This window comes from Myotis nattereri, assembly GCF_964212035.1.
Source record: "Myotis nattereri genome assembly, chromosome: 12".
Classification (NCBI taxonomy): domain Eukaryota; kingdom Metazoa; phylum Chordata; class Mammalia; order Chiroptera; family Vespertilionidae; genus Myotis; species Myotis nattereri.
The window spans coordinates 80,531,203-80,556,400 of NC_138087.1; the positions used below are offsets into that span (position 1 = coordinate 80,531,203).

At 57.4% G+C, this 25,198-nt stretch overlaps 2 protein-coding genes across 2 annotated transcripts; both read left to right on the forward strand.

Moving 5' to 3' along the window:
* Positions 1-618: 618 nt before the first annotated feature.
* Positions 619-7,257, forward strand: LOC308527785 (bile salt-activated lipase-like; the record flags this gene model as incomplete). The annotated part of the gene is made up of 11 exons (XM_081103180.1): positions 619-684; positions 1,497-1,656; positions 1,761-1,883; positions 2,081-2,278; positions 2,816-2,946; positions 3,419-3,526; positions 3,644-3,761; positions 4,311-4,497; positions 4,665-4,868; positions 6,580-6,777; positions 7,029-7,257. The coding sequence occupies 11 exons, from the start codon at positions 619-621 to the stop codon at positions 7,255-7,257; spliced, it is 1,722 nt and encodes a 573-aa protein (XP_080959306.1).
* A 5,986-nt stretch (positions 7,258-13,243) lies between these two features.
* Positions 13,244-21,360, forward strand: LOC308527786 (bile salt-activated lipase-like; the record flags this gene model as incomplete). Its single annotated transcript, XM_081103181.1, is given in 15 exon segments — positions 13,244-13,309; positions 13,519-13,587; positions 14,115-14,274; positions 14,368-14,490; positions 14,691-14,888; positions 15,428-15,558; positions 15,940-16,047; positions 16,164-16,281; positions 16,831-17,017; positions 17,185-17,388; positions 18,760-18,957; positions 19,207-19,423; positions 19,425-19,512; positions 19,616-19,676; positions 21,249-21,360. Coding segments are annotated over 15 exon segments (2,040 nt in total).
* Between the last annotated feature and the right edge of the window lie 3,838 nt (positions 21,361-25,198).

Consider the following 25,198-nt stretch of genomic DNA (forward strand, 5'->3'; position numbering starts at 1 on the left):
GGGGGCCAGGCCGGGCCTGGTGGGAAGCAGGCCCCCTTCTCTGAGGGTGAGCCCAGGCCCTTGTCAATGAGCCACTATTGCACCCACCAAGGCCCCAACCCTCAGCCCCTGGCCTGGGCCACCTGAGTATTTCCAGTTACCAGCCCAGGTGCACTGAGGGCACCAGGCACCCACGAACAGCAGATCATGGGCAAGGAGGACCATCCCTGCACCCGTGCACGTGTGTGTGTGTGTGTGTGTGTGTGTGTATGTGTGCCCACACCTGCATGACCTTGGCCCTGAACCCACCTGGAAAGGGCAGCTATGCATGTGACTGTGTATGTGAGTGTCTGTGTGCCCACACCTGCATGACCTTGGCCCTGAACTTGGCTGGAAAGGGCAGCTCTGCATGTGACTGTGTATGTGAGTGTCTGTGTGCACACACCTGCATGACCTTGGCCCTGAGCCTGGCTGGAAATGGCAGCTATCCTGCCTGGAGGAAGGGGCAGAGGGAGGGGAGGGGAAGGGAACCATCCACAGGCAGCTGCCAGCCCCGGTGGCTCCCGGATGTCTCCCGGATGTCCCGCCCCATAAATACCCCTGCTCAGGGGCAGGGGCCCTGAGACAGGCACAAGCACCATGGGACACCTGGAGCTGACTGTCTTAGGCCTCGCCTGCTGCTTGGCAGTAGTGAGCACAGCAACGGTAAGCGGGAGTCCAGCGGGCGAGGAGGGGCCCCTGTCTGCTCCCCAAACCCGGCCTGGGACCTGGGTCGGGCACCGCGGAGGGGAGAAGGGACGGTAGAGGGTGAAGGGGGGCAGGCAGGTCAGGCGCTGGCAGGAGGAGCCCCCGAGAGCCCACACCCAGCAGGCACTTTCCTGGCCCTTCCTCGGCTTCTGCATCCGCGCTCACACTGTGGCGCAGGCGCAGCTCAAATACAGGACGCCCGCGAACTGGAACGTCAGAACCACGAATACGTTCTGGTACAGGCGCTCTCCAGGGCACACAGGGTGACTGACGCCAAACACAAACAACACCCAGGGTCACTGGCGTCCTCAGTGCTGAGTTGCGGAGTCCGCCTTGGCCACCAGGGCCCTCAGGGTGTTCCTCTGTCCGGGGATGGCCATGGCCCCGCACAGAAGGGAGCTGGGCCCTGAGCAGGCCAGCAGGTTGCCCATCACAGCCCCCAGCGCCGGAACAGGAGTCTGGACCTCGGTCTAGTTCAACCCGGAGCCCAGGCCCCGGCCCTGGCCCCCAAGAAGGTGCAACAGCCACCAGCTTGCCAGCGGCCGGGGCCCCTCCGGGGTCACTCAGGAGCCTCGGGGCAGCTACAGGGTCTCCTTCCTCAGGGCCCTGCCATGGGGCGAGGAGCGGGGCTTCCACTGGAACCCACAGCTACAGGCGGGCGTGACTAGGGTCCCTACCTAGAAGCTGTCCTGGACCCCTAGAACCTGCTGGGGTTGCCCCACCCCACTAGCCGCCTAGCCTGTGCCACCTGAGCCTGGCCCTCTCCCCAGCTGGGCGTGGTGCACACAGAAGGGGGCTTCGTGGAGGGCGTCAACAAGAAGCTGGGCCTCTTGGGCATCGGCGGCCGCTCTGTGGACATCTTCAAGGGCATCCCCTTCGCCGCCCCACCCAAGGTCCTGGAGAACCCCCAGCCGCACCCCGGCTGGCAAGGTGGGAGTCCGTGGGGGGGGGGAACGGGGGTGCCGGGCTGGCCCTGTGCCTGCGGTGGGGTATGGGGCCACCATCCTCATGCCAGCCCCTCTGGTCACCCACAGGGACCCTGAAGGCCAAGGACTTCAAGCAGCGATGCCTGCAAATCGGTCTCACCCAGTTAAATACCAGGGGCTCCGAGGACTGCCTCTACCTCAACATCTGGGTACCCCAGGGCAAGAAGGAAGGTGCATCCCCCCCACCCCATGCCTTCCTGGTCCCTGAACCTGCAGAAAGTGCCCAGGCAGCCAGAGGCCCAGACCTGCCCAGACCTGCCCAGCCCCTTGGCTGTGTGTGGCCTCCAGAGCTGAAATTCCCTGAAACAAGCACCCAGAGGGGATGGGGAGGGGCATCTGGGGTCACCGGGACTGCTCTCCTGCCTCAGTTTCCCAGAATTTGCCTGTCATGATCTGGATCTTCGGAGGGGCCTTCTTCTTTGGCACCGGCCAAGGGTTAAAGTTCTTCAGTGACTATCAGTTCGATGGGGAGGAGATCGTCACACGGGGCAACGTCATTTTGGTCACCTTCAACCACCGTGTTGGGCCGCTGGGCTTCCTCAGCACTGGGGACGCCAACCTGCCAGGTGTGTTGGTCGCGTGAGTCCAGGGGTGAGGGAGCAGGCAGGGGCCCTTCAGCAACACTTTCACCGAACAATTCCTGACAGCCTCCCAGAGAGACCCAGAATTCTACTGGCAGAGCAGGAATCTGGGGATGGACAGTGAGACACAGGAGCCCATTGGCAGCTGTAGCGAGAGAAGAGGCTGCCAGCCAGCCATGCAGGGACCCAGGGACACCAGGGAGCAGATACGCGGACCCAGGATGACCAGGGAGCAGGGACAGGGTCCCAGGGAGAAACAGAAGATGAGACACTGACGTGGTGACTCAGGGGACACAGAGTCGTAGGACAGACAGACAACAAGAGGGACCGTGTCAGGGAGAGAGTAGAACAGCCTGGCCCTCCCAGTCCTGGTCCCCTACCTGAGCCCCACACCCCCTCCAGCACCTCATTCAACAGCCTCCTGGGACCCGCCCTGCGCCATCCTGGGGCTTGACAGGAGACTCCACATGGAGGACGCTCTCCCCCCACTGCAGTCCTGATGGGCTCCCCCATCCGCCCCAGGTAACTATGGCCTTCGGGACCAGCACATGGCCATTGCGTGGGTGAAGAGGAACATTGCGGCCTTCGGGGGGGACCCCGACAACATCACCATCTTTGGGCAATCATCTGGAAGTGTCAGCGTCTCTCTGCAGGTCTAAAGGACAGTGGGAGGGTGGGCCTTCCTCCCAGGGTGTTAGCGGGACGCTCGGGGGCAGCTGATGGGAGCTAGGAGAACTAATGGGGGCTTAGGGAACTGACGGGTGTTGGGGGAGCTGATGGAGGCTGGATGAGCTGATGGGGCTGGGTGATACGATTGGAACTGGGTGAGCTGATGGGGCTGGGTAAGCTGATGGGAACTGGGGGAGCTGATGTGGCTGTGTGAGGTTATGGGACCTGGGGGAGCAGATGGGGCTGGGTAAGCTGATGGGAACTGGGGGAGCTGTTGGGGCTGTGTGAGGTGATGGGAACTGGGGGAGCTGATGTGGCTGGGTAAGGTGATGGAAACTGGGGGAGCATATGGGGATTGTGGGGAACAGCATGAAGCTGACAGTCTGGCTGTCCCTGGTGGCGCCCGGGTGGGCAGGAGAGGCGAGGCCATGGTGACAGGACCTCTGTGTGTCGCAGATCCTCTCTCCCTACAACAAGTGCCTCATCCGGCGAGCCATCAGCCAAAGCGGCGTGGCGCTGACCCCCTGGGCCATCCAGAAGAACCCTCTCTCCTGGGCCAAAGGGGTAAAGGGGAGCTGCGGTGGTCGGGGGAAGGGTTACCTCCTGTCCATGCCCTGTCCGGGTCCCCATGGCCATCTGCCCCACACTGGCCTCACCTACCTGTCTCCCCGCAACCCCCAGATCGCCAAGAAGGTGGGCTGCCCCCTGGACGATACCGCCAGGATGGCCAAGTGTCTGAAGGCCACCGACCCCCGGGCCCTGACGTTGGCCTATAAGATGCCCCTGTTGGGACGGAAGTGTGAGTGGGGGCTCCATATGGGGGCACGGCCATGCTCCCAAACAAGTGAGGATTGGGGGGCTGCTGTCTGACCTGTCACTCGCTCACTGGCGTCCCTGGGAGCCCGGTGCCGCCGGGGCCCTTGTTGCCTCCGTGGCCTCGAATGGCTGTGCTGAGGGCGCCATCCCTCCCTCTGAGCCTCCCTGGGTCCTGACCCCCTTGGGAAGCTGGTGCACCTTTTCCCCCAACAACGGACAGAAACAGTCATTTGCACCCAATTTCAGGGGCCTCAGGCCCAGTGGCGGTCAGCGGGAAGGTTTGGCCCAGGGAGCCCGTGGCATCTGCACACAGTCTGGGCCGCCACACTGTGGGGTGCTGACCTCTAGCGGACGGGGCCAGGGAAGCTGCTCCACACCCGCAGGGCAGCCCAGGCCTTAGAATTATCCAGGCCCCATGTCAGGGGACAGGCTGAGGACCCTGGTCAGGATCAGAGGAGGCAGGGGCTGCCCCTGGGCCTGGGGTCTGGCAGGGGGGCTCTGAAAGCTGTGAGGACCCCTGCTCTCCAAGCAGACCCAGGCCTGTACTATTTGGGCCTCTTGCCTGTCGTGGACGGAGACTTCATCCCCGACGACCCCATCAACCTCTTTGCCAACGCGGCCGACATCGACTACATCGCTGGCACCAACGACATGGACGGCCACCTCTTTGCCAGCGTTGACGTGCCGGCCATCAATGTGGCCTTGCTGACCGTCACAAGGTGAGTAGGGTTCAGGGCTAGGGCAGTGCCTGGGGCCTCATGGGGAGGCCTCAGCTGGAGAAGGTTGTTGGCCGGTGTAGCGGGCCATCCGCAGGCCCCTTGCGGTGGTTTGGGGGGGATGCTACGCTGGCCCAGTTCCAGGATCCAGTGTTGGCTTGTCCCTGCAGGGAGGACTTCTTCAAGCTGGTCAGTGGGCTCACCATTGCCAAGGGGCCCAGAGGTGCCAATGCCACCTTTGACTTCTACACGGCGTCCTGGGCCGAGGACTCCTCCCAAGAGGCCAAGAAGAAGACGGTGGTGGACTTTGAGACCGACGTCCTCTTCCTGATGCCCACGAAGATGGCCATGGCCCAGCACAGAGCCAATGCCAAGTGAGGGCCCTGACAGTAGAGGCCTGGGTCATGGACCTGCCCAGCAAGGCCTCCCAGTGGGTTGCTCAGGGGGTCAGGGAGGCCCGGGAAAGCCGTGACGGTGTCCCAGTGGCGCCTGCACCATCTGCCTTGCCCAGGCCTGACGAGACTTGAGAAAGCCCCTCCTCACCTCCCAGCTCAGGGGCCTTCACAAAACCCTCCTCATGCTACTGGGAAGCCCCCGGGTGGGCTGGGGTTGCCTGTCCCTGTGTCCAATAACGAAGGCCGGGTTGAACCATATGAGGTGTTTATTGAGAAGGCCAGCCAACCAAGAAGACAGCGTGCTTACAACCAATCAAATCCTGTTTTCCAGCAGGTGTAGGGGACAGGACTATAAAGGCGAAGGGGCTGGGGTGCTTCGTACAGACAGCCCTGGGTGTCCGCACACATCAGCTATTGTAGTCACTGAACCATGAGATGATGGGGATGAGATGATGGGGATGAGATGATGGGGATGAGATGATGGGGATGAGATGATGGGGATGAGATGATGGGGATGAGATGATGGGGATGAGATAATGGGGATGAGATGATGGGGATGAGATGATGGGGATGAGATGATGGGGATGAGATGATGTGGCTGAGATGATGGGGATGAAATAATGGGGATGAGATGATGGGGATGAGATGATGGGGATGAGATGATGGGGATGAGATGATGGGGATGAGATGATGGGGATGAGATGATGGGGATGAGATGATGGGGATGAGATGATGGGGATGAGATGATGGGGATGAGATGATGGGGATGAGATGATGGGGATGAGATGATGGGGATGAGATGATGGGGATGAGATGATGGGGATGAGAAGATGGGGATGAGATGATGGGGATGAGATGATGGGGATGAGATGATGGGGATGAGATGATGGGGATGAGATGATGGGGATGAGATGATGTTTTGACTCCTGGTGGGTCAGTGTGTCCCTGCTTATCGGTTCTGCTTGCTGGATTCACAGCTGAGTCACCTCCTTCATTGCTTTGCACAGGCCTTCAAAGGAAATTTAAGGAAAACTTAACCCCCTCTTCACATAAGTATGTGTGTTGTAAGATTGAAAATAATAGGGTTACCGTTCAGATTAATTCAGGTGCTCTATCTATCAGGTTATCAGTCCCCCATTCCCTCAGCCCACAGGCCTCCCTGCAGTGTCTGCAGCCTCCCCGCAGCCCCCAGGCCGAGGGGGACAGAACACGGGATGATGGTCTCTGTTGGGGGTTTGGAGTTTGCCAACATTCATAACAACTTTGGCCTGCGGCCACCTGGTAAACCTCCAGTGCAAATAAAAAGCACATTAGGGATGCCGACACGGAAGGGAGAGAAAGCGATGCCTAGGAAGTGTAGGATGAAAGCTTGTAGCAACTACATGAACTTGTGTTGTTCATTGGGTGGGTCAGGTATGTTCCTGACAAAGAACACAGACTCATCTGCAGAGAAAAGGAAGGAAGACGCCTCCATAGGCTTTGTGGAGGGAAGTGTGGATACACTTGACATCCCAGAACCACAAACCCCACGGCCTTCCCTTCCCCGATGCAGGGACCCAGGTCCCTCCTGAGTCTGGGGATTTCCCGGTTCCTCCCTGCTCTCCCCAGGGCCTCCCTCCAGGGCCCAGCTCTTGGCTGGAGGGCCCAGGTGAGCTCCCTGGCAACTTGGGCCGTGTCCCTCCCTCCTCAGGAGTGCCCGGACCTACACCTACCTGTTCTCCCATCCCTCTCGCATTCCATTGTACCCAAGCTGGATGGGCGCCGACCACATCACTGAACTCCCCTATGTGTATGGGAAGCCCTTCGACAACCCCCTGATCTACCGGGCCCAAGACAGGACTGTCTCCCGGACCATGATCGCCTACTGGACCAACTTTGCCAGAACTGGGTAAGGCGGGTGAGGTTGGGCCAGGCCTCCTGCCACCTGGGCCCACATGCCTGTCCCCTCACGTACACTAACCTCCCTGAGCCTCAGTACCCCCTGTTTGTGAGGATAGAGCTCATGGTTGGGCGCAGAACATGTACATGCCCAGCCCGTGCCCAGGAGACAGTGAGGTGCCCTGGTGGTTCGGGTCAGCATGGAGGTCTCCAGCCTCCTGTGAGCCCTCAGACCCCACACGGCCTTTTCCTCATCTGCAGGGACCCCAACCAGGGCCACTCGGCTGTGCCCACCCAATGGGAGCCCTACACCCAGGAAAACGACAACTACCTGGAAATTAACAACAAGATGGATGGCCAGTCCATGAAGCAGCACCTGAGGAGCAGCTACCTGCAGTACTGGACCCAGACCTACCAGGCACTGCCCACTGTGAATGGAGACGGGGCCACCCTTGTGGCTTCGTCGGACGACTCTGAGGGCTCCCCCTGAGCCCCCCACTGGTGACTCTGAGGGGGCTCAGATGTCCGCAGCTATCAGCTCTAATGTCCTTGTCCCGGAGGCCATAGGTGGGACCCAGGGAGCCCACCTCCCTCCCCAGCTCTTCCTGAATAAAGCCGCTTCTCTCTCTGGCAACCCTCTTTGCCCTCATGACCTCAGCTGTCCGCCCAGTCTCTGCCTATGTCCAGCTCAGGAATTGGGGTGCCCCCCTCATTTCAGAGGAGAAAAGAGGGTCAGAGAAGCATCAGCACCAGGGCTGAGCTCAGGCTGAAGGCCCTGATGGGGGAGTGGGTGGGACATGTGGGCAGCTGCCTCTGGACCAGTAGGCCCAGCCTTGGCCATGCCCTTAGGGTTCGGGGAGCGGGCTCTGTTTAACGGGAATGGCCTGGGAGAGAAACGGATTCGCCTCCAGCTGGGTCCCAGGCAGAGACAGTAACGCATCCCGCTGGGCTCAGAGCCGAGGGGACAGGGCTGGGCCTTGGGTGCCCACCGGCATGGCCAGGGCTGCTGCCCGCTGGCTCTGGCAGAGTCCGGAGGGGAGCAGGAGGCAGAGGTCAGACGCAGGGCCATGGCCACCTCAGCAAGGTCTGGGACGTGGCACCGCCTGCACCGAGGGCTCCCCCATCCTGACCTCACATGGCCCAGGTGGTGGAAACTGTGGACACCCCGTTGTAGACAGTCACTGTGAGACAGGCTCACCTGTCCGAACTCAAATAGGGACTCGGAGAAACAAGTGCGGTGAAAGCGAGACCTTGACTGGGCTCTGGAGAGCGGGTGTCCACCCACTGCACAGGCTCAACTGGGGCGGGAACACAGTCCACTTAATCGGCCGTACTCCGGGTCCTCATTGGCTGCGTGCTATGGGCTCAGCTGTTTCCTGACACGCTGATTCGGTCCTCCCATTGGGCCATTTAATAAAATTGGGCTGAGGCCTTTTCTAGATGCTCCCCCTCCCCCTGTCTAGCTCAGGCGGGTGCCTGGAGGGTGTCCACCATGATGCCGGCCCACGCCCACAGGGCCTTGGTCTCCCATCCTCGTCCCTCCCCCTCCCTTCTCTGTGCCTGGGGAGGTTCAGCCACTGCTTCCATCAGAAGCTGGCCATGCTGGCCCATGTCCTACAACGCCAGGGCTCCAAGAGGGCTCACGTGCCCCAGGCCCTCACAGCGAGGACTCAAGCCCAGGTCTGAGATGCCAAAGCTCACCAGGCCAGCTCAGAGCAGGCGTGAGGGCTCAGAGGAGAGAAGGCTCCTGCTTGGGGTGTGTGCATGGCAGGGGAAGCTCAGGGCGCCTGCCGGCCACCCTGATGCACATGGTCCAGTGTTTCCCTGCCAGGCGGTGGGAACAGCGGGCAGTGTGGGTGGTGTTCCTCCCACCCGCCCTACCCCATCCTTTCACCTCCCCCACGAGAGGATCCAAGCGCCCACCTCCCCATGGTAGAACCACAGCACAGCCCTGGTCAGCGAGGGCAGCCAGCCAGGGGCTGCGGGCTCTCAGGGCTCCAGCCCGTCTACCCTTCAGGACCAGGGAGTCTAATCTGGTCACATCCGGAGATGAGGACCTCAGACCTCACAGCCCTGGGTTCCTCCGGGCCAGCGGGGAGGGGGCAGGAATCAGCACGTCTATCCTGCAAACCCACACTCACCTGGGACTCCTCAGACCACGTGCGGGCAGGCGAGGGGGGCGGTCCAGCGCCTGGTCCTGGGTGAAATGAAGCCTGAGAAGAGCGGCAGCTCCTGGTTCCCGGGGCCCAGCTTTCGCCTTAAATGAGCTGCATCACAATTCCTTCCCTGGGCCTCGCTCAGCACGGCCAGGGGTGAACCTGAAGGGGGGCGGGGGTGGTGAAGGATTAAAGAAGGACAGACAAGCACTAATCAGTTTGGCTCAGTGGTTAGAGCATCGGCCTACAGACCTAAGGTTCCCATGTTCGATTGGGGTCAAGGGCATGTACCTTGGTTGGGGGCACATCCCCAGTGGGGGGTGTGCAGGAGGCAGCTGATCGATGTTTCTAACTCTCTATCCCTCTCCCAGGCTCTCTGTACAAAAATTAATAATATATATATATTTTTAAAAATAATAGAAGATGACAGACAAGAGAATAAAGCTGGGGCTGGGTGGGACGCTGCTCTCGGATGTTGAGACAGGGCCACAGCCTGCACGCTGAGTCTTTGTTTAATAGCCAGTTCCATGAGGCAAAGGAAGGGCTCAAGATGTTTACAGTGTCTCACAGGTTTGCAGTCTACTCAATTACATGCACCTGATCTCTATCAATGCTGCACCTCCCGCAGCCTCTATCACTGTGCCACCTGGGACTGCAGGTTCGGACCATACGGTCAAGTGTATAACTATAGCCTTTGGTTATAACTGTGCTGGGAGGGCTTTGTCCTCCAAGCAGGGACTTGCACGTGGCTTTGCCACCAGAGGACCTGCCCTCTCATTATCTGAGGTTTGAACCTGTCCAAACACTGTAACCGCTCTCCACACTTCCCCAGACACAACGCCGCCAGAGAGGCCTTCTCAGGATGGGTTCCAATTCGGTAAAGGAAGGCCCGGGCCCTGGAGAACAGAAAGGGAAGTCCCCTACAGAGGCCCCTGGTCAGTGCTCCCCGCCTCGCCTTCCCCAGTGGCAGCTTTGATCTGTCTAGAGTCCCCCACTTAGTGCAGGTGGGTTCCTACTGAACTTGAAATCTACCAATTCCTCCTGGTGGGCAGCAGAAACCACAAGCCCAGCCAAACTCCTCCCTCTTCCGCCAAAGGAAGGCAGCCCCGTCCTGGGTCAGGAGGTGGTCCTTGCAACTGTTACTTTTTAAATATCAGGAAAGCCCTAGCCGGTTTGGCTCAGAGGACAGAGCATTGGCCTGAGGACTGAAGGGTCCCGGGTTTGATTCTGGTCAAGGGCCCATGCCTGGGTTGTGGGCTGGATCCCCAGTGTGGGCTTGCAGGAGGCAGCTGATCAGTGATTCTCTCTCATCATTGATGTTTCTATTTCTCACTCCCTCTCCCTTCTTCTCTGAAATCAATAAAAACATATTTTTTAAAAAACCATCGGGGTAAAATATACATAACAGAAAATACTCTAGTTGAACAGTTTATAAGACTTCAATTCAGTGATATTAATTGCAATCAAACTAATGTGCAATGATAACCATTATGTAGTTCCAAAACTTTGCATCACTAAAACAAAAACTTTATACCCATTTCACAGTAACTCCCCTCCTCTGAGTCCTATTAATATGTTCTACCTCCTGTCTCAATCTATTTGCCTATTCTAAACATTTCTGTCACTTTTTAAAAATTTATTTTGTTTTTAGAGAGGGAAGGAGAGAGAGAGAAACATAGATCTAATACACTAGAGGCCCGGTGCACGAAATGCATGCACTGATGGGTCCCTAGACCTGGCCAGCGACCAGGGCCGATTGGGGCCTTCCTTCCCCCATGCCCCCGCCTGCATGCCCTGCTGGCTGCTGACTCGGGCCTTCCTTCATTCCACGCTGCTCCCTGGCGGTCAGTGCACATCATAGCCAGCGGTCGAACTCCTGGTTGGTCAAATTCCCGTGGGAACAATTTCCATATTAGCCTGTATGATATAGGATGGATCGGCTCCCTCCTGCGTGCCCCCTACTGGGGATTGAGGCCTGCGTGTGCATTGACTGGGAATGGGAAGGGTGACCTGTTGGTGCATGGGAATACGCTCAGCCAACTGAACCACACCGGCTGGGCTATTTTGTTTAGTTTACTTTTTAAAATATATGTTTGGTTTTTTTTTGTGTTTTTTTTTTCAGAGAGGAAGGGAACAAAGAGAGAGCCAGAAACATCAATGATGAGAGAGAACCTTTGATTGGCTGCCTTCTACACACACTCTACTGGGAATCAGGCCCACCACCCTGGCACCTGCCCCTGACTGAAATTGAACCTGGGACCCTTCAGTCCACAGATCGAACCACTGACCCAAACCACTGACCCAAACAAAAGTTCTGGATTCATCTCTTCCTGCCCTCCCTCCACTTTCACTCTGAGATCTGTCCTTCTGTTCCATGCTTCCATGTCGATGGTTCTGTTTTATTTGTCAGTTTATTTGGTTCATTAGATTCCACATGAGTGCGATCATGTGACACTTGTCTTTCTCCCACTGGCTTATTTCACTCAGCATAATAGCCTCCAGGTCCCTCCAGGCTGTCTCAACAGGTAAGAGGTCCTTCCTTTTTACAGCTGCATAGTATTCCATGGTGTGAATGTACCACACATTTTATCCACTCACCTACCGATTGGCACTTGGGCTGTTAACAAATGCACCTGTCAACCCCTTTGCTCCCCGGTCCTCACCCACAGGCCCAGCCTGCCCGGCTCCTGCTTCCCACTGTGGAGCCCCCTCCCCACCTTCATCCCAGGAGACCTTGGCTCTGGATCAATAGGCCCAGCTCAGGGCCCAGCTCCTTTCTGTGCCGGGGACATAGCCATCCCCGGACATTCGAGTTTGTGGGCGTCCTGTATGTGAGCTGTGCCTGCAACATCGTATGAGTACGATGCAGGGGCGGAGGAAGGGCCAACAAGGTGCCTGCTGGGTGTGGGCTCTCGGGGGCTCTTCCTGCCAGTGCCTCACCAGCCTGCCTCCCTCCATGGTGGTGTCCCAGTCTATCCTGCCTAGACAAAGTGGCAGAAAGAGGAGGAAGGAAAGGGAACCACCCACAGCAGGTGTGGCAGGGGCCCCTGTCTCCTTGAATGTAGTTTTAGAACGACAAACACGGCTCCTGGTAGCAAAGGGCTGAGGGGCCGGGCAAGGGGCCGCTGGCCTGGGAGGGCTCTGCTGTCCCTTGGCCCTGAGCGCCCCCCCATCACTGGAGAAGGCAGGAGCCCGGGGTTTGTCCATGGAGCTTCCTCTGGTTCCCGAGTGAGACACCCTCCCCGAGCCACACGCTGCCTTTCTGCTCTCACACACTCTGCTCAGACCTCTCTCCGTCTGTCTCTCGGTGTCTCCATTATCTCTGACTCTCCCCCTATCTGTCTCTCTCTGTCTGTGTGTCTCCATCATCTCTGTCTCTCCCTCCCTCTGTCTCTCTGTCTGTCGCCCCCTCTGTCTCTGGTGCATTTCTGAAGCCAGGCCCTTCCTCTTCCTCAGGGAAGCCCTCAGGCTGGGCGGGAGCCCCCTTCCCTCCACACCTGTGCCCACCTGAGCCTCCAGTCCTCCCTCCAGGGCTGCTGGTCCTGAGTGTGAGGGGTGCCCTCCCTGACGGCAGGACTGACCTGTGATGCTCTGGGTCCCCACACCCAGCTCAGACTGCACACCCGTGGGCCCTCGGACCCAGGCTCAGCCACGTGGCTGCCCAGGAGCACACAGCCCTCTCTGTCCGGAGGCGACATTCCCAGTTTCCTGTTAACTCCCTTTGCGGGGCTCCGGAGCTCGAGGTGGGGGCCAGGCCAGACCTGGAGGGAAGCAGGTCCCCTTCTCTGAGGGTGAGCCCAGGCCCTTGTCAATGAGCCACATGCATTCACTGTGCACCCAGCCAAGTCCATGTAGGCCCTGCCCAGGGCCACCTGACTATTCCCAGTAACAAGCCCAGGTGCAGGCACCAGTCACCTGGGAACAGCAGATCATGGGCAAGAAAGACCATCCCTGCACCCGTGCACACGTGTTTGTGTGTGTGTGTGTGTGTGTGTGAGTGTGAGTGCTCGCATGCTTGTGCGTGCATGTGTTCTCACACACCTCTGTGACCTTGGCCCTGCCTGAACCCTCTTGGAAAGGGCAGCTATGAATGTGTGTGCGTGTGTTTGTGTGTGTGTGTCCATACCTGAATGACCTTGGCCCTGAGCCTGGCTGAAATGGCAGCTACCCTGCCTGGAGGAAGGGATGCAGGGAGAAGGAAGGGAAGGGAACCATCCACAGGCAGCTGCCAGCCCCGGCGGCTCCCGGATGTCTCCCGGATGTCTCTCCCCATAAATACCCCTTCTCAGAGGCAGGGCCCCTGAGGCAGGCACACGCACCATGGGGCGCCTGGAGCTGGCTGTCTTAGGCCTCGCCTGCTGCTTGGCAGTAGTGAGCGCAGCAACGGTAAGTGAGAGCCCAGCGGGCGAGGAGGAGCCCCTGTCTGCTCCCCTAACCCGGGCTGGGAACTGGGTCGGGCACCTCGGATGGGAGGGAGGGAGGGTAGAGGGTGAAGGGGGGCAGGCAGGTGAGGCGCTGGCAGGAAGAGCCCCCGAGAGCCCACACCAGCAGGCACTTTCCTGGCCCTTCCTCTGCTCCTGCATCCGCACTCACAGGATGGTCCAGGCGCAGCTCAAATACAGGACGCCCACGAACTTGAACGTCAGAACCACGAATACGTTCTGGTACAGGCGCTCTCCAGGGCACACAGGGTGCACTGATGCCAAACACAAACAACACCCCAGGGTCATGGCGTCCTCAGAGCTGATTTGCGGAGTCCGCCTTGGCCACCAGGGCCCTCAGGGTGTTCCTCTGTCCGGGGATGGCCATGGCCCCGCACAGAAGGGAGCTGGGCCCTGAGCAGGCCAGCAGGTTGCCCATCACAGCCCCCAGCGCCGGGACAGGAGTCTGGACCTCGGTCTAGTTCAACCCGGAGCCCGGCCCCCGGCCCCCTGAGGGCGACACCCACCTGCTTGCCAGTGGCTGGAGTCCCTCCAAGGTGACCTAAGAGCCTTGGGGCAGCTACAGGGTCTCCTTCCTCACGGCCCTGCTACGGGGCGAGGAGGTGGGCTTCCACAGGAACCCACAGCTACAGGCGGGTGTGACTAGGGGCCCCACCTGGAAGCTGTTCTGGAACTCTAGCCCCTGCTGGGGTGGCCGCACCCCACTGGCCCGCACAGCCAGTGCCCCCTGAGCCTGGCTCTCTCCCCAGCTGGGTGTGGTGCACACGGAAGGGGGCTTTGTGGAGGGCGTCAACAAGAAGCTCGGCCGCTTGGGCATCGGCGGCCGCTCTGTGGACATCTTCAAGGGTATCCCCTTTGCCGCCCCGCCCAAGGCCCTGGAGAACCCCCAGCCGCACCCCGGCTGGCAAGGTGGGAGTGGGTGGGTGGGTACTGGGCTGGCTCTGTTCCTGGGGTGGCAGGTGGAGCCACCTTCCTTACACCAGCCCCTCTGGTCACCCACAGGGACCCTGAAGGCCAAGGACTTCAAGCAGCGATGCCTGCAAGTCACTGTTACCCAGGAGAACACGAGGGGCTCTGAGGACTGCCTCTACCTCAACATCTGGGTCCCCCAGGGCCAGAAGGAAGGTGTGCCCCCCTGTATCCTCCAGGTTCCTGAACCTGCAGAAAGAGCCCAGGCAGCCAGAGGCCCAGTCCTGCCCAGCCCTGCCCAGCCCTGCCCAGCTCCTTTGCTTGTGGGGGCTCCAGAGCTGAAATTCCCTGAAACAAGCACCCAGAGGGGATGGGAAGGGATAGCTGGGATCACCGGGCCTGCTCTCCTCCCTCAGTTTCCCAGAACCTGCCTGTCATGATCTGGATTTTTGGAGGAGCCTTCGTCTTTGGGTCTGGCCAAGGGTTCAACTTCTTCAGTGACTATCTTTACGAAGGGGAGGAGATCGCCACGCGGGGCAATGTCATCGTGGTCACCTTCAACTACCGCATTGGGCTGCTGGGCTTCCTCAGCACTGGGGACGCCAACCTGCCAGGTGTGCTGGGCGCCTTGGGCCGGGGTGAGGGAGCAGGTGGGGGGCCCTTCAGCACTGCTTTCTCCCAACAACTCCCAGAAAGCCCCAGAATTCTACTGGCAGAGCAGGAATCTGGGGATGGACAGTGAGACACAGGAGCCCATCGGCAGCTGTAGCTAGAGAAGAGGCTGCCAGCCAGTCCGCAGGGATCCAGGAAGACCAGGGAGCTGGGACAGGGTGCCAGGGAGACCAGAGACCAGGGACAGGGATCCAGGGAGACCAGGGAGCCGGGAGAATCAGAAGATGAGACACTAAAGTGGTGACTCAGCCGACACAGAATCATAGGACAGACAGACAAGAGGGACTGTGTCAGGGAGAGAGATGAGCAACCTGGCCCTCCTGCTCTTGGTCCCCTACCTGAGCCACACACCCCCTCCAGCATCTCATTCAACCAGGTTCTTGGGACTCGCCCTGCACCATCCTGGGGCTTGACAGGGGCCTCCACATGGAGGACACTCTCCCCCCACCCCAGTCCTGATGGGCTCCCCCATCCGCCCCAGGTAACTATGGCCTTCGGGACCAGCACATGGCCATCGCGTGGGTGAAGAGGAACATTGCAGCCTTCGGGGGGGATCCCGACAACATCACCATCTTTGGGCAATCAGCCGGAGGTGCCAGCGTCTCTCTGCAGGTCTAAAGGACCGTGGGAGGGCGGGCCTTCCTCCCAGGGTGTTAGTGGGGAGCTCAGGGGGAGCTGATGGGGCTGGGTGAGCTGATTGGAACTGGGGGAGCTGATGGGGGTTGGGGGAGCAGATGGGAGCTGGGGGAGCTAATGGGAAGTGGGGGAGCTAAAGGGGGCTGGGAGAGCTGATGGGAACTGGAGGAGTGGATGGGAACTGGGGGAGCTAATGGGGGTTGGGGAGCAGATGAGAGCTGGGTGAGCTGATGGGAACTGGGGGAGCTAATGGCGGCTGTGGGGAACAGCATGAAGCTGACAGTCTGGCTGTCTCTGGTGGTGCCCGGGTGGGCAGGAGAGGCGAGGCCATGGTGACAGGACCTCTCTGTGTCGCAGACCCTCTCTCCCTACAACAAGGGCCTCATCCGGCGAGCCATCAGCCAGAGCGGTGTGGGGCTGACCCCCTGGGCCATCCAGAAGAACCCTCTCTCCTGGGCCAAGAGGGTAAATGGGAGCTGCGGTGGGCAGGGGGAGGGTTACCTCCTGTCCATGCCCTGTCCCAGTCCCCATTGCCCTCTGACCGCACTGGCCTCACCTACTTGTCTCCCCCGACCTCCCAGATCGCCAAGAAGGTGGGCTGCCCCCTGGACGATACCGCGAGGATGGCCAAGTGTCTGAAGGCCACCGACCCCCGGGCCCTGACGCTGGCCTATAAGATACCCCTTTTGGGACGGAAGTGTGAGTGGGGGCTTCACATGGGGGGACGGCCATGCTCCCCAAGATGTGAGGATTGAAGGGCTGCTGTCTGGCCTGTCACCCGCTCACTGGCGTCCCTGGGAGCCCGGTGCCACTGGGGACCTTGTTGCCTCCGTGGCCTCGACTGGCTGTGCTGAGGGCGCCATCCTCCCCTCTGAGCCTCCCTGGGTCCTGACCCCCTTGGGAAATTGGTGCACCTTTTCCCCCAACAACGGACAGAAACAGTCATTTGCACCCAATTTCAGGGGCCTCAGACCCAGTGGCTGTCAGCAGGATGGTTTGGCCCCAGGGAGCCTGTGGCAGTCTGCACACAGTCTGGGCCGCCACACTGGGGGGTGCTGACCTCTAGCGGACGGGGCCAGGGAAGCTGCTCCACACACGAGGGCAGCCCAGGCCTTAGAATTATCCGGCCCCATGTCAGGGGACAGGCTGAGGACCCTGGTCTGGATCAGAGGAGGCAGGGGCTGCCTCTGGGCCTGGGGTCTGGCAGTGGGGCTCTGAAAGCTGTGAGGACCCCTGCTCTCCAAGCAGACCCCATCCTGTACTCTTTGGGCATCCTGCCTGTCGTGGATGGAGACTTCATCCCCGACGACCCCATCAACCTTTTTGCCAACGCGGCCGACATCGACTACATCGCTGGCACCAACAACATGGACGGCCACCTGTTTGCCAGCGTTGACATGCCGGCTATCAATGTGGCCTTGCTGACCGTCACAAGGTGAGTAGCGTGCAGGGCTAGGGCAGTGCTGGGGGCCTCTTGGGGAGGCCTCAGCTGGAGAAGGAAGTTGGCTGGTGTAGCGGGCCATCCGCAGGCCCCTTGCGGTGGTTTGGGGGGGATGCTACGCTGGCCCAGGTCCAGGATCCAGTGTTGGCTTGTCCCTGCAGGGAGGACTTCTTCAATCTGGTCAGCTGGGCCACCATTGCCAAGGGGCCCAGAGGTGCCAATGCCACCTTTGACTTCTACACGGCGTCCTGGGCCGAGGACTCCTCCCAGGAGGCCAAGAAGAAGACGGTGGTGGACTTTGAGACCGACGTCGGCTTCCTGATGCCCACGAAGATGGCCGTGGCCCAGCACAGAGCCAATGCCAAGTGAGGGCCCTGACAGTAGAGGCCTGGGTCATGCACCTGCCCAGCAAGGCCTCCAAGTGGGTGGCTAAGGTGGTCAGGAGGCCCGGGAAAGCTGTGATGGGGTCCCAGCGGTGCCTGCACCATCTGCCTTGCCCAGGCCTCACGAGACTTGAGAAGTCCTCTCCTCACCTCCCAGTTCAGGGGCCTTTACAAAACCCTCCTCATGTTACTGGGAAACCCCCGGGTGGGCTGGGGTTGCCTGTCCCTGTGTCCAATAACGAAGGCCGGGTTGAACCATATGAGGTGTTTATTGAGAAGGCCAGCCCACCAAGAAGGCAGCGTGCTTACAACCAATCAAATCCTGTTTTCCAGCAGGTGTAGGGGACAGGACTATAAAGGCGAAGGGGCTGGGGTGCTTCGTACAGACAGCCCTGGGTGTCCGCACACATCAGCTATTGTAGTCACTGAACCATGAGATGATGGGGATGAGATGATGGGGATGAGATGATGGGGATGAGATGATGGGGATGAGATGATGGGGATGAGATGATGGGGATGAGATGATGGGGATGAGATGATGGGGATGAGATGATGGGGATGAGATGATGGGGATGAGATGATGTTTCGGATTCTGGTGGGTCTGTCTGATCATGCATATCGGTTCTGCTTGCTGAATTTACAGCTGAGTCACATCCTTCATTGCTTTGCACAGGCCTTCAAAGGAAACTTAAGAAAACCTTAACCCCCTATTCACATAAGTATATGTGTTCTAAGACTGAATATAATAGGCTTACCGTTCAGATTAATTCAGGTGCTCTATCTATCAGGTTATCAGCCCCCCATTCCCTCAGGCCACAGGCCTCCCTGCAGTGTCTGCAGCCTCCCCGCAGCCCCCAGGCCAACGGGGAAAGAACACGGGATGACGGTCTCTGTTGGGGGTTTGGAGTTTGCCAACATTCATAACAACTTTGGCCTGCGGCCACCTGGTAAACCTCCAGTGCAAATAAAAAGCACATTAGGGATGCCGACACGGAAGGGAGAGTAAATCCCTAGGAAGTGTAGGATGAAAGCTTGTAGCAACTACATGAACTTGTGTTGTTCATTGGGTGGGTCAGGTATGTACCCGACGAAGAACACAAACTCATCAGCAGAGAAAAGCAAGGAAGACGCCTCCATAGGCTTTGTGGAGGGAAGTGTGGATACACTTGACATCCCAGAACCACAAACCCCACGGCCTTCCCTTCCCCGGTGCAGGGACCCAGGTCCCTCCTGAGTCTGGGGATTTCCCGGTTCCTCCCTGCTCTCCCCAGGGCCTCCCTCCAGGGCCCAGCTCTTGGCTGGAGGGCCCAGGTGAGCTCCCTGGCAACTTGGGCCGTGTCCCTCCCTCCTCAGGAGTGCCCGGACCTACACCTACCTGTTCTCCCACCCCACTCGCATTCCGTTGTACCCCAGCTGGGTGGGCGCCGACCACATCACTGAACTCCCGTACGTGTTTGGGAAGCCCTTCGACAACCCCCTGATCTACTGGGCCCAAGACAGGACTGTCTCCCGGACCATGATCGCCTACTGGACCAACTTTGCCAGAACTGGGTAAGGCGGGTGAGGCGGGGCCAGGCCTCCTGCCACCTGGGCCCACATGCCTGTCCCCTCACGTACACTTAACCTCACTGAGCCTCAGTACCTCCCGTGTGTGAGGATAGAGCTCCTGGTTGAGCCCAGATCATATACATGCCAGACCGTGCCCAGGAGACAGTGAGGCCCTGGTGGTTCGGGTCAGCATGGAGGTCTCCAGCCTCCTGTGAGCCCTCAGACCCCACACGGCCTTTTCCTCATCTGCAGGGACCCCAACCAGGGCCACATGGCTGTGCCCACCCAATGGGAGCCCTACACCCAGGAAAACGACAACTACCTGGAGATTAACAAGAAGATGGATGGCCAGTCCATGAAGCAGCACCTGAGGAGCAGCTACCTGCAGTACTGGACCCAGACCTACCAGGCACTGCCCACTGTGAATGGAGATGGGATCACCCTTGTGCCCTCCTCGGACGAATCTGAGGGCTCCCCCTGAGCCCCCCACTGGTGACTCTGAGGGGGCTCAGATGCCCACAGCCATTGGCTCTAATGTCCCTGCCCCACAGGCCACAGGTGGGACCCAGGGGGCCCACCTCCCTCCCCAGCTCTTCCTGAATAAAGCCGCTTCTCTATCTGGCAACCGTCTTTGCCCTCATGACCTCAGCTGCCTGCCCAGGTTCTGCCTGTGGCCAGCTCAGGAATTGGAATGTTCCCCTCATTTCAGAGGAGAAAAAAGGGTCAGAGAAGTGTCAGCTCCAGGGCTGAGCTCAGCCTGCAGGCCCTGATGGGGGAGTGGGTGGGACATGTGAGCAGTTGCCTCTGGACCAGTGGGCCCAGCCTCGGCCACACCCTCAGGGTGCGGGGAGTAGGCTCTGTTTAACAGGAATGGCCTGGGAGAGAAACGGCGTCGCCTGGAGCTGGATCCCATGCAGAGACAGTAATGCACCCCCCTGGGCTCAGAGCAGAGAGTACAGGGCTGGAACCTGGATGCCCACTGGCAGGCAGCAGGGCTGCTGCCCACTGGCTCTGGCAGAGTCCGGAGGGGAGCGGCAGGCAGAGGTGAGATGCAGGGCCATGGCCACCTCAGCAAGGTCTGGGACGGGGTACCGCCTTCACCGAGGGCTCCCCTATCCTGACCTCACATGGCCTGGGCGGTGGGCATGTGGACACCCCCTTTGTAGACAGTTACTGTGAGACATGCTCACCTGTCCGCACTCAAATAGGGACTCGGAGACGGAAATGCCATGAAAGCGAGACCTTGAATTCGCTCTTGAGAGCGGGTTTCTGCCCGGTTGCACAGTTACACCTGGAGTTGGAACACAGCCCATTAATTTGGCCCCTCCTCCTGTAATATAGGAAATCAGCGAGCTGAACTGAAGATGCCTTAGTAAGCCAAATGTGGAGTCCTTATTACACCAGCAGTCTCAGAGGAGTAGCCTCCAGAGTCTGAGCAAAGCAATATGGAGGAAGCTTTTCCTTTATACCCTCCCGGTTTCTTTGTCTCCTAAATATGGGGTTTCCGGACCTTTTGCAGGCTTTATAAAGAGCCCTACGCACTGGGAGGTACTTTGCAGGAAGCTTGTAGTCTTGAGCACAGCACAATTCAGTTAACTAAAAGACACCTGGCATGGGAGTAACCAGGGATGGACCAGACCCTTATGTCAGCAGAGCGGCTTGCAAGGCTAGAGAATTGAGCTTATTTTCCCTATTATTCGAGCGTGTTTACAGAAGTCAAGAATCGCAGAGTTAATTCACAGAACAAAGGACCATCTATGTTTAGTGGAAAATTTCAAACAGCAGTTTTTACAACATAGAGGTTAAGGGGACGAGATGGAGTGCCTATGCTTCACTCTGGTTCTTCATTGGCTGCGTGCTATGGGCTCAGCTGTTTCCTGACACGTCCACTAGTTCTGCCATTGGGCCATTTAATAAAATTGGGCTGAGGCCTTTTCTAGTTGCCTCTCCCTCCCCCTGTCTAGCTGAGGCCGGTGCCTCTTGGGCAGCAGTTCTCAACCTGTGGGTCGCGACCCCTTTGGCAGTCGAACGACCCTTTCACAGGGGTCGCCGAAGACCATCCTGCATATCAGATATTTACATGACGATTCATAACAGTAGCAACATGACAGTTATGAAGTAGCCACGAAAATAATTTTATGTTGGGTCACAACATGAGGAACTGTATTTAAAGGGCCAGAAGGTTGAGAACCACTGCTCTAGGGTCTCCACCATGATGCCGGCCCACGCCCACAGGGCCTTGGTCTCCCATCCTCGTCCCTCCCCCTCCCTTCTCTGTGCCTGGGGAGGTTCAGGCACCGCTTCCATCAGAAGCTGGCCATGCTGGCCCATGTCCTACAGCGCCAGGGCTCCAAGAGGGCTCATGTGCCCCAGGCCCTCACAGTGAGGACTCAGGCCCAGGTCTGAGACGCCAAAGCTCACCAGGTCAGCTCAGAGCAGGCGTGAGGGCTCAGGAAGAGAAGGTTCCTGCTGGGGGGTGTGCATGGCAGGGGCAGCTCAGGGCACCAGCCGGCCACCCTGATGCACATGGTCCAGTGTTTCCCTGGCCAGGCGGTGGGAACAGCGGGCAGTGTGGGTGGTGTTCCCCCTGCCTGCCCTGTCCCGTCCTTCCACCTCCCCCACGAGAGGATCCAAGCGCCCACCTCCCCATGGCAGAACCACAGCACAGCCCTGGTCAGCGAGGGCCGCCAGCCAGGGGCTGCGGGCTCTCAGGGCTCCAGCCCGTCTACCCTTCAGGACCAGGGAGTCTAAACTGGTCACAGCCGGAGACGAGGGCCTCAGACCTCACAGCCCTGGGTTCCTCTGGGCCAGCGGGGAGGGGGCAGGAATCAGCACGTCTATCCTGCAAACCCGCACTCACCTGGGACTCCTCAGAGCACGTGCGGGCAGGCGAGGGGGGTGGCCCGGCGCCTGGTCCTGGGTGAAATGAAGCCTGTGAAGAGCGGCAGCTCCTGGTTCCCGGGGCCCAGCTTTCGCCTTAAATGAGCTGCATCACAAATCCTTCCTGGGACACAGCGCTGCCAGAGAGGCCTTCCCAGGACGGGTTCCCGGAGGGTTCTGTTGTATCATAAATCAGCGAGTGAGATACAGGACCCTTTAATGAGCCAATTAATTAGGAGTCATTTATTGCGCTCGGCCCAGAGGGAGGTGTCTCTTCCAAATCTCTGAGCCACACTTTCAGGAAGTGTGCTAGGGGCAGCGGCCCGACAAAAAAGAATTACTAAATAGGCTGAGGGGCAGGGACCATGGGAGAGAAAAATTGCTAATTATCTCTCTAGAAAAGCAATGTGTTATGATTGAACCCAGCCAGGTGTGACCCTGCTCGTAAATTTTATGTAAACTTTTTACCCTGCCCGTACCAGGAACCGCTAAGGAACCGCTTTGCAGTTTTTTTCTTTTTTTAAAAAAAATACTTTGTAGTGTTGCAGATAAAAGGTCTTGCTGTACTCTTGGTCTGCACTGCAAGCTGTGGGCTCTTATGGGAAGGACACGGCTAGCAGTCAGCTGGCCAGCTTAATAAAGGCTCTTAAAATTTAAATTCTGAGTCGGTGGTCTATCTCACTGAGCTAACCCATAACAGAAGTTTTCCCGTATGTGTACTTTTCGAGTCTCTTTGTTTGCAGATATTACGAAGAACTCTGTGTGAGTTACTGTTGGAGACACTTGTAACCTTGAATACAGAATGAGTTAGCACTTGGCATGCGAATAGGGGAATTATTATCAGTATTAGTCTGTATTAGTCTATTACATGGGATGGCTAGCTTGCAAGGTCAGACAGTTACATTTCTCTTTTTCTATTATTTGAACTAAAAACAAAGTAATAAGAGACGGTCTTAAAGTGACAGAATTTACAATGACGGAGTTTACAGGACTAGGGACTATCTAACAATAGCAGAGAGCTTCAAACAGCAGTTTTGTTATACAACATGGAGGTTACTGTGCTTCATTCCCCATTGGTTTTATGTAAATGAGTCAAATCATTGGGGGTTGTTAACATTGTTAATCTACTCAGCTTTGAGGTTTACTTTACTAAGTCCTATAAAGAGAATTAATAATACGGGGCATGTTAAAGTTTTATCTTTAGAGAATCCTCTGCCTGTGCTGTCTTAAGCCACGTTGGGATCCCATCAACCTTGACGGCCATGGGGGTGGTAGCAGTCAGTCCTTGGGTGGTAAATGTCTTTACCCAAACAGAGTCACCAGGACCAAAGGGATGAACCAGATCAGATGTTGGTACAGGCAGAGCGTCACAGACGTGCTTCTGGATTGCTCCCTGGGTGGACTGGAAAGCCCGTAAGAACTTGAGTAAAGATTGGTTATGGATTTCAGCTTTTCTAGGTTGGGTTTCCGGGTAAGCTGGTGAGGTGGGTAGGTCAGGGTCTGGAGGAGTCACTAGAGCAGGGGTGGGCAAACTTTTTGACTCGAGGGCCACAATGGGTTCTTAAACTGGACCGGAGGGCCGGAACAAAAGCATGGATGGAGTGTTTGTGTGAACTAATATAAATTCAAAGTAAACATCATTACATAAAAGGGTACGGTCTTTTTTTTTTTTTTTTTAGTTTTATTCATTTCAAATGGGCCGAATCCGGCCCGCGGGCCGTAGTTTGCCCACGGCTGCACTAGAATCTGTAGAGGCCCCACTGGTTTTAGGGCAGCCTCCTGGGCTGCTTTATCTGCAGCATAGTTTCCTTTTGCTTCTGGGGAGTCCCCTTGTCTCCCATACGTAGAGGTGGAAAGACTTAATTACATTTGGTAGCGCTAGTTGGCCCATCGTCCTTGCTCTGCTCATGATACTGTCTAATATTGTTACCTCAAAGATCCTGGCTCTGAATTCTTTCAGGGAAAATGGACGTCGGTGTGGCTCCTCTGACTACTTCCCTGCTAAAGGGGGACAGAGTTCTCTTTCAGAGCCAAGAGATCCTCCTGTCTGTCAGAGGGACGATGAGGCCTGGGCACAGAAGGAGGTGGGCTTGTGACCTGGCGGAGACAAACTGTATTATAAAATTTAGTATTATTGAGCAATTAGAGCTGCAAGAGTTACAACCAATGGTCTGGTGGAAGGGAAAGAAAACCCTTCAGTTCTAATAACTTCTATTGAAATAGAATTTTTCTCCTAAAAAGTACCCTTATGTTTATTAAAAGAGCTAAATTAAGGCCAATTCATCTATTGCATTCAATTTGGCCAGATTGTTTGCATAAACACAACAAGAATGGTAACTGACTACCTTTGCTGGCATTTCATGATTGAATCTTAATGTGCCCCATAGGGCCAGGAAGCCAAGCCATCCAGCTGCCATCAGGCTGCCTGCAGTATCTGCTGAGTTGGGTGAATCCCTCACCTGCAGTGGCTCTACCTGGGCCTATGCCAGGGGTGGGCAAACTTTTTGACTCGAGGGCCACAATGGGTTCTTAAACTGGACCGGAGGGCCGGAACAAAAGCATGGATGGAGTGTTTGTGTGAACTAATATAAATTCAAAGTAAACATCATTACATAAAAGGCTTTAAGGCCCATTTCAGTAGCCCTCCTACTCCTTGCGGCCCGGAGTGTGTGGGGGTTCCGCAGGGATGCAGAGGCACCCTTATTGCTCCCCTTCTACTCTGACCAACCGCCAGCGATGGTAGGGCATGGGCCTGACGCTCCAGCGCCAGCCATCTTCAGGGCTCCCAAGCAGGATACCAGGCTTTTTCCGTGGCACTCTTATTGGCTTCATGTCTTCAGAGTCCAGACAGGGCTCTTCAAAACATGATACTCCAGTCAAAGTTTTCGGTTAATAAAACCACTATTAGGAACCAGTCTTATTGAATTTATGCAAAGAAATGTATTGCCATGATTTATTAATTACGTATTGCCAAATTTCAGAGGAATATACTGACCTGCTTTAAGATTTTCTGATTTTCCTTGCCAGTCCTTTCTATGGACTCTCTAGAGTAATATTTAGTATTATAAGAAAACAGTAACTGTCTTTAAATGGCAAGAAGAAATTTAAAATGTGTTTACACTCAAATAGATAGTCACAGCTGTCCCTGTAGTAGGGTTCCCCCTATTTCACTTGTTCTTAAACTACATATGGTCTCTGGGAGGGGTGACACGCCCTCTCAGAACGGACTAAGGGAGTAGCTGCTCCACAGGAGCGTTATCCCTTCGCAGGGTCTCACATGTCACAGGACCTCACAGGGTCTGTAATTCCTGTGACTGAGGGCCGGTACTTACCACTTCCCTGCTTTATACAGGCCTCCCCCACT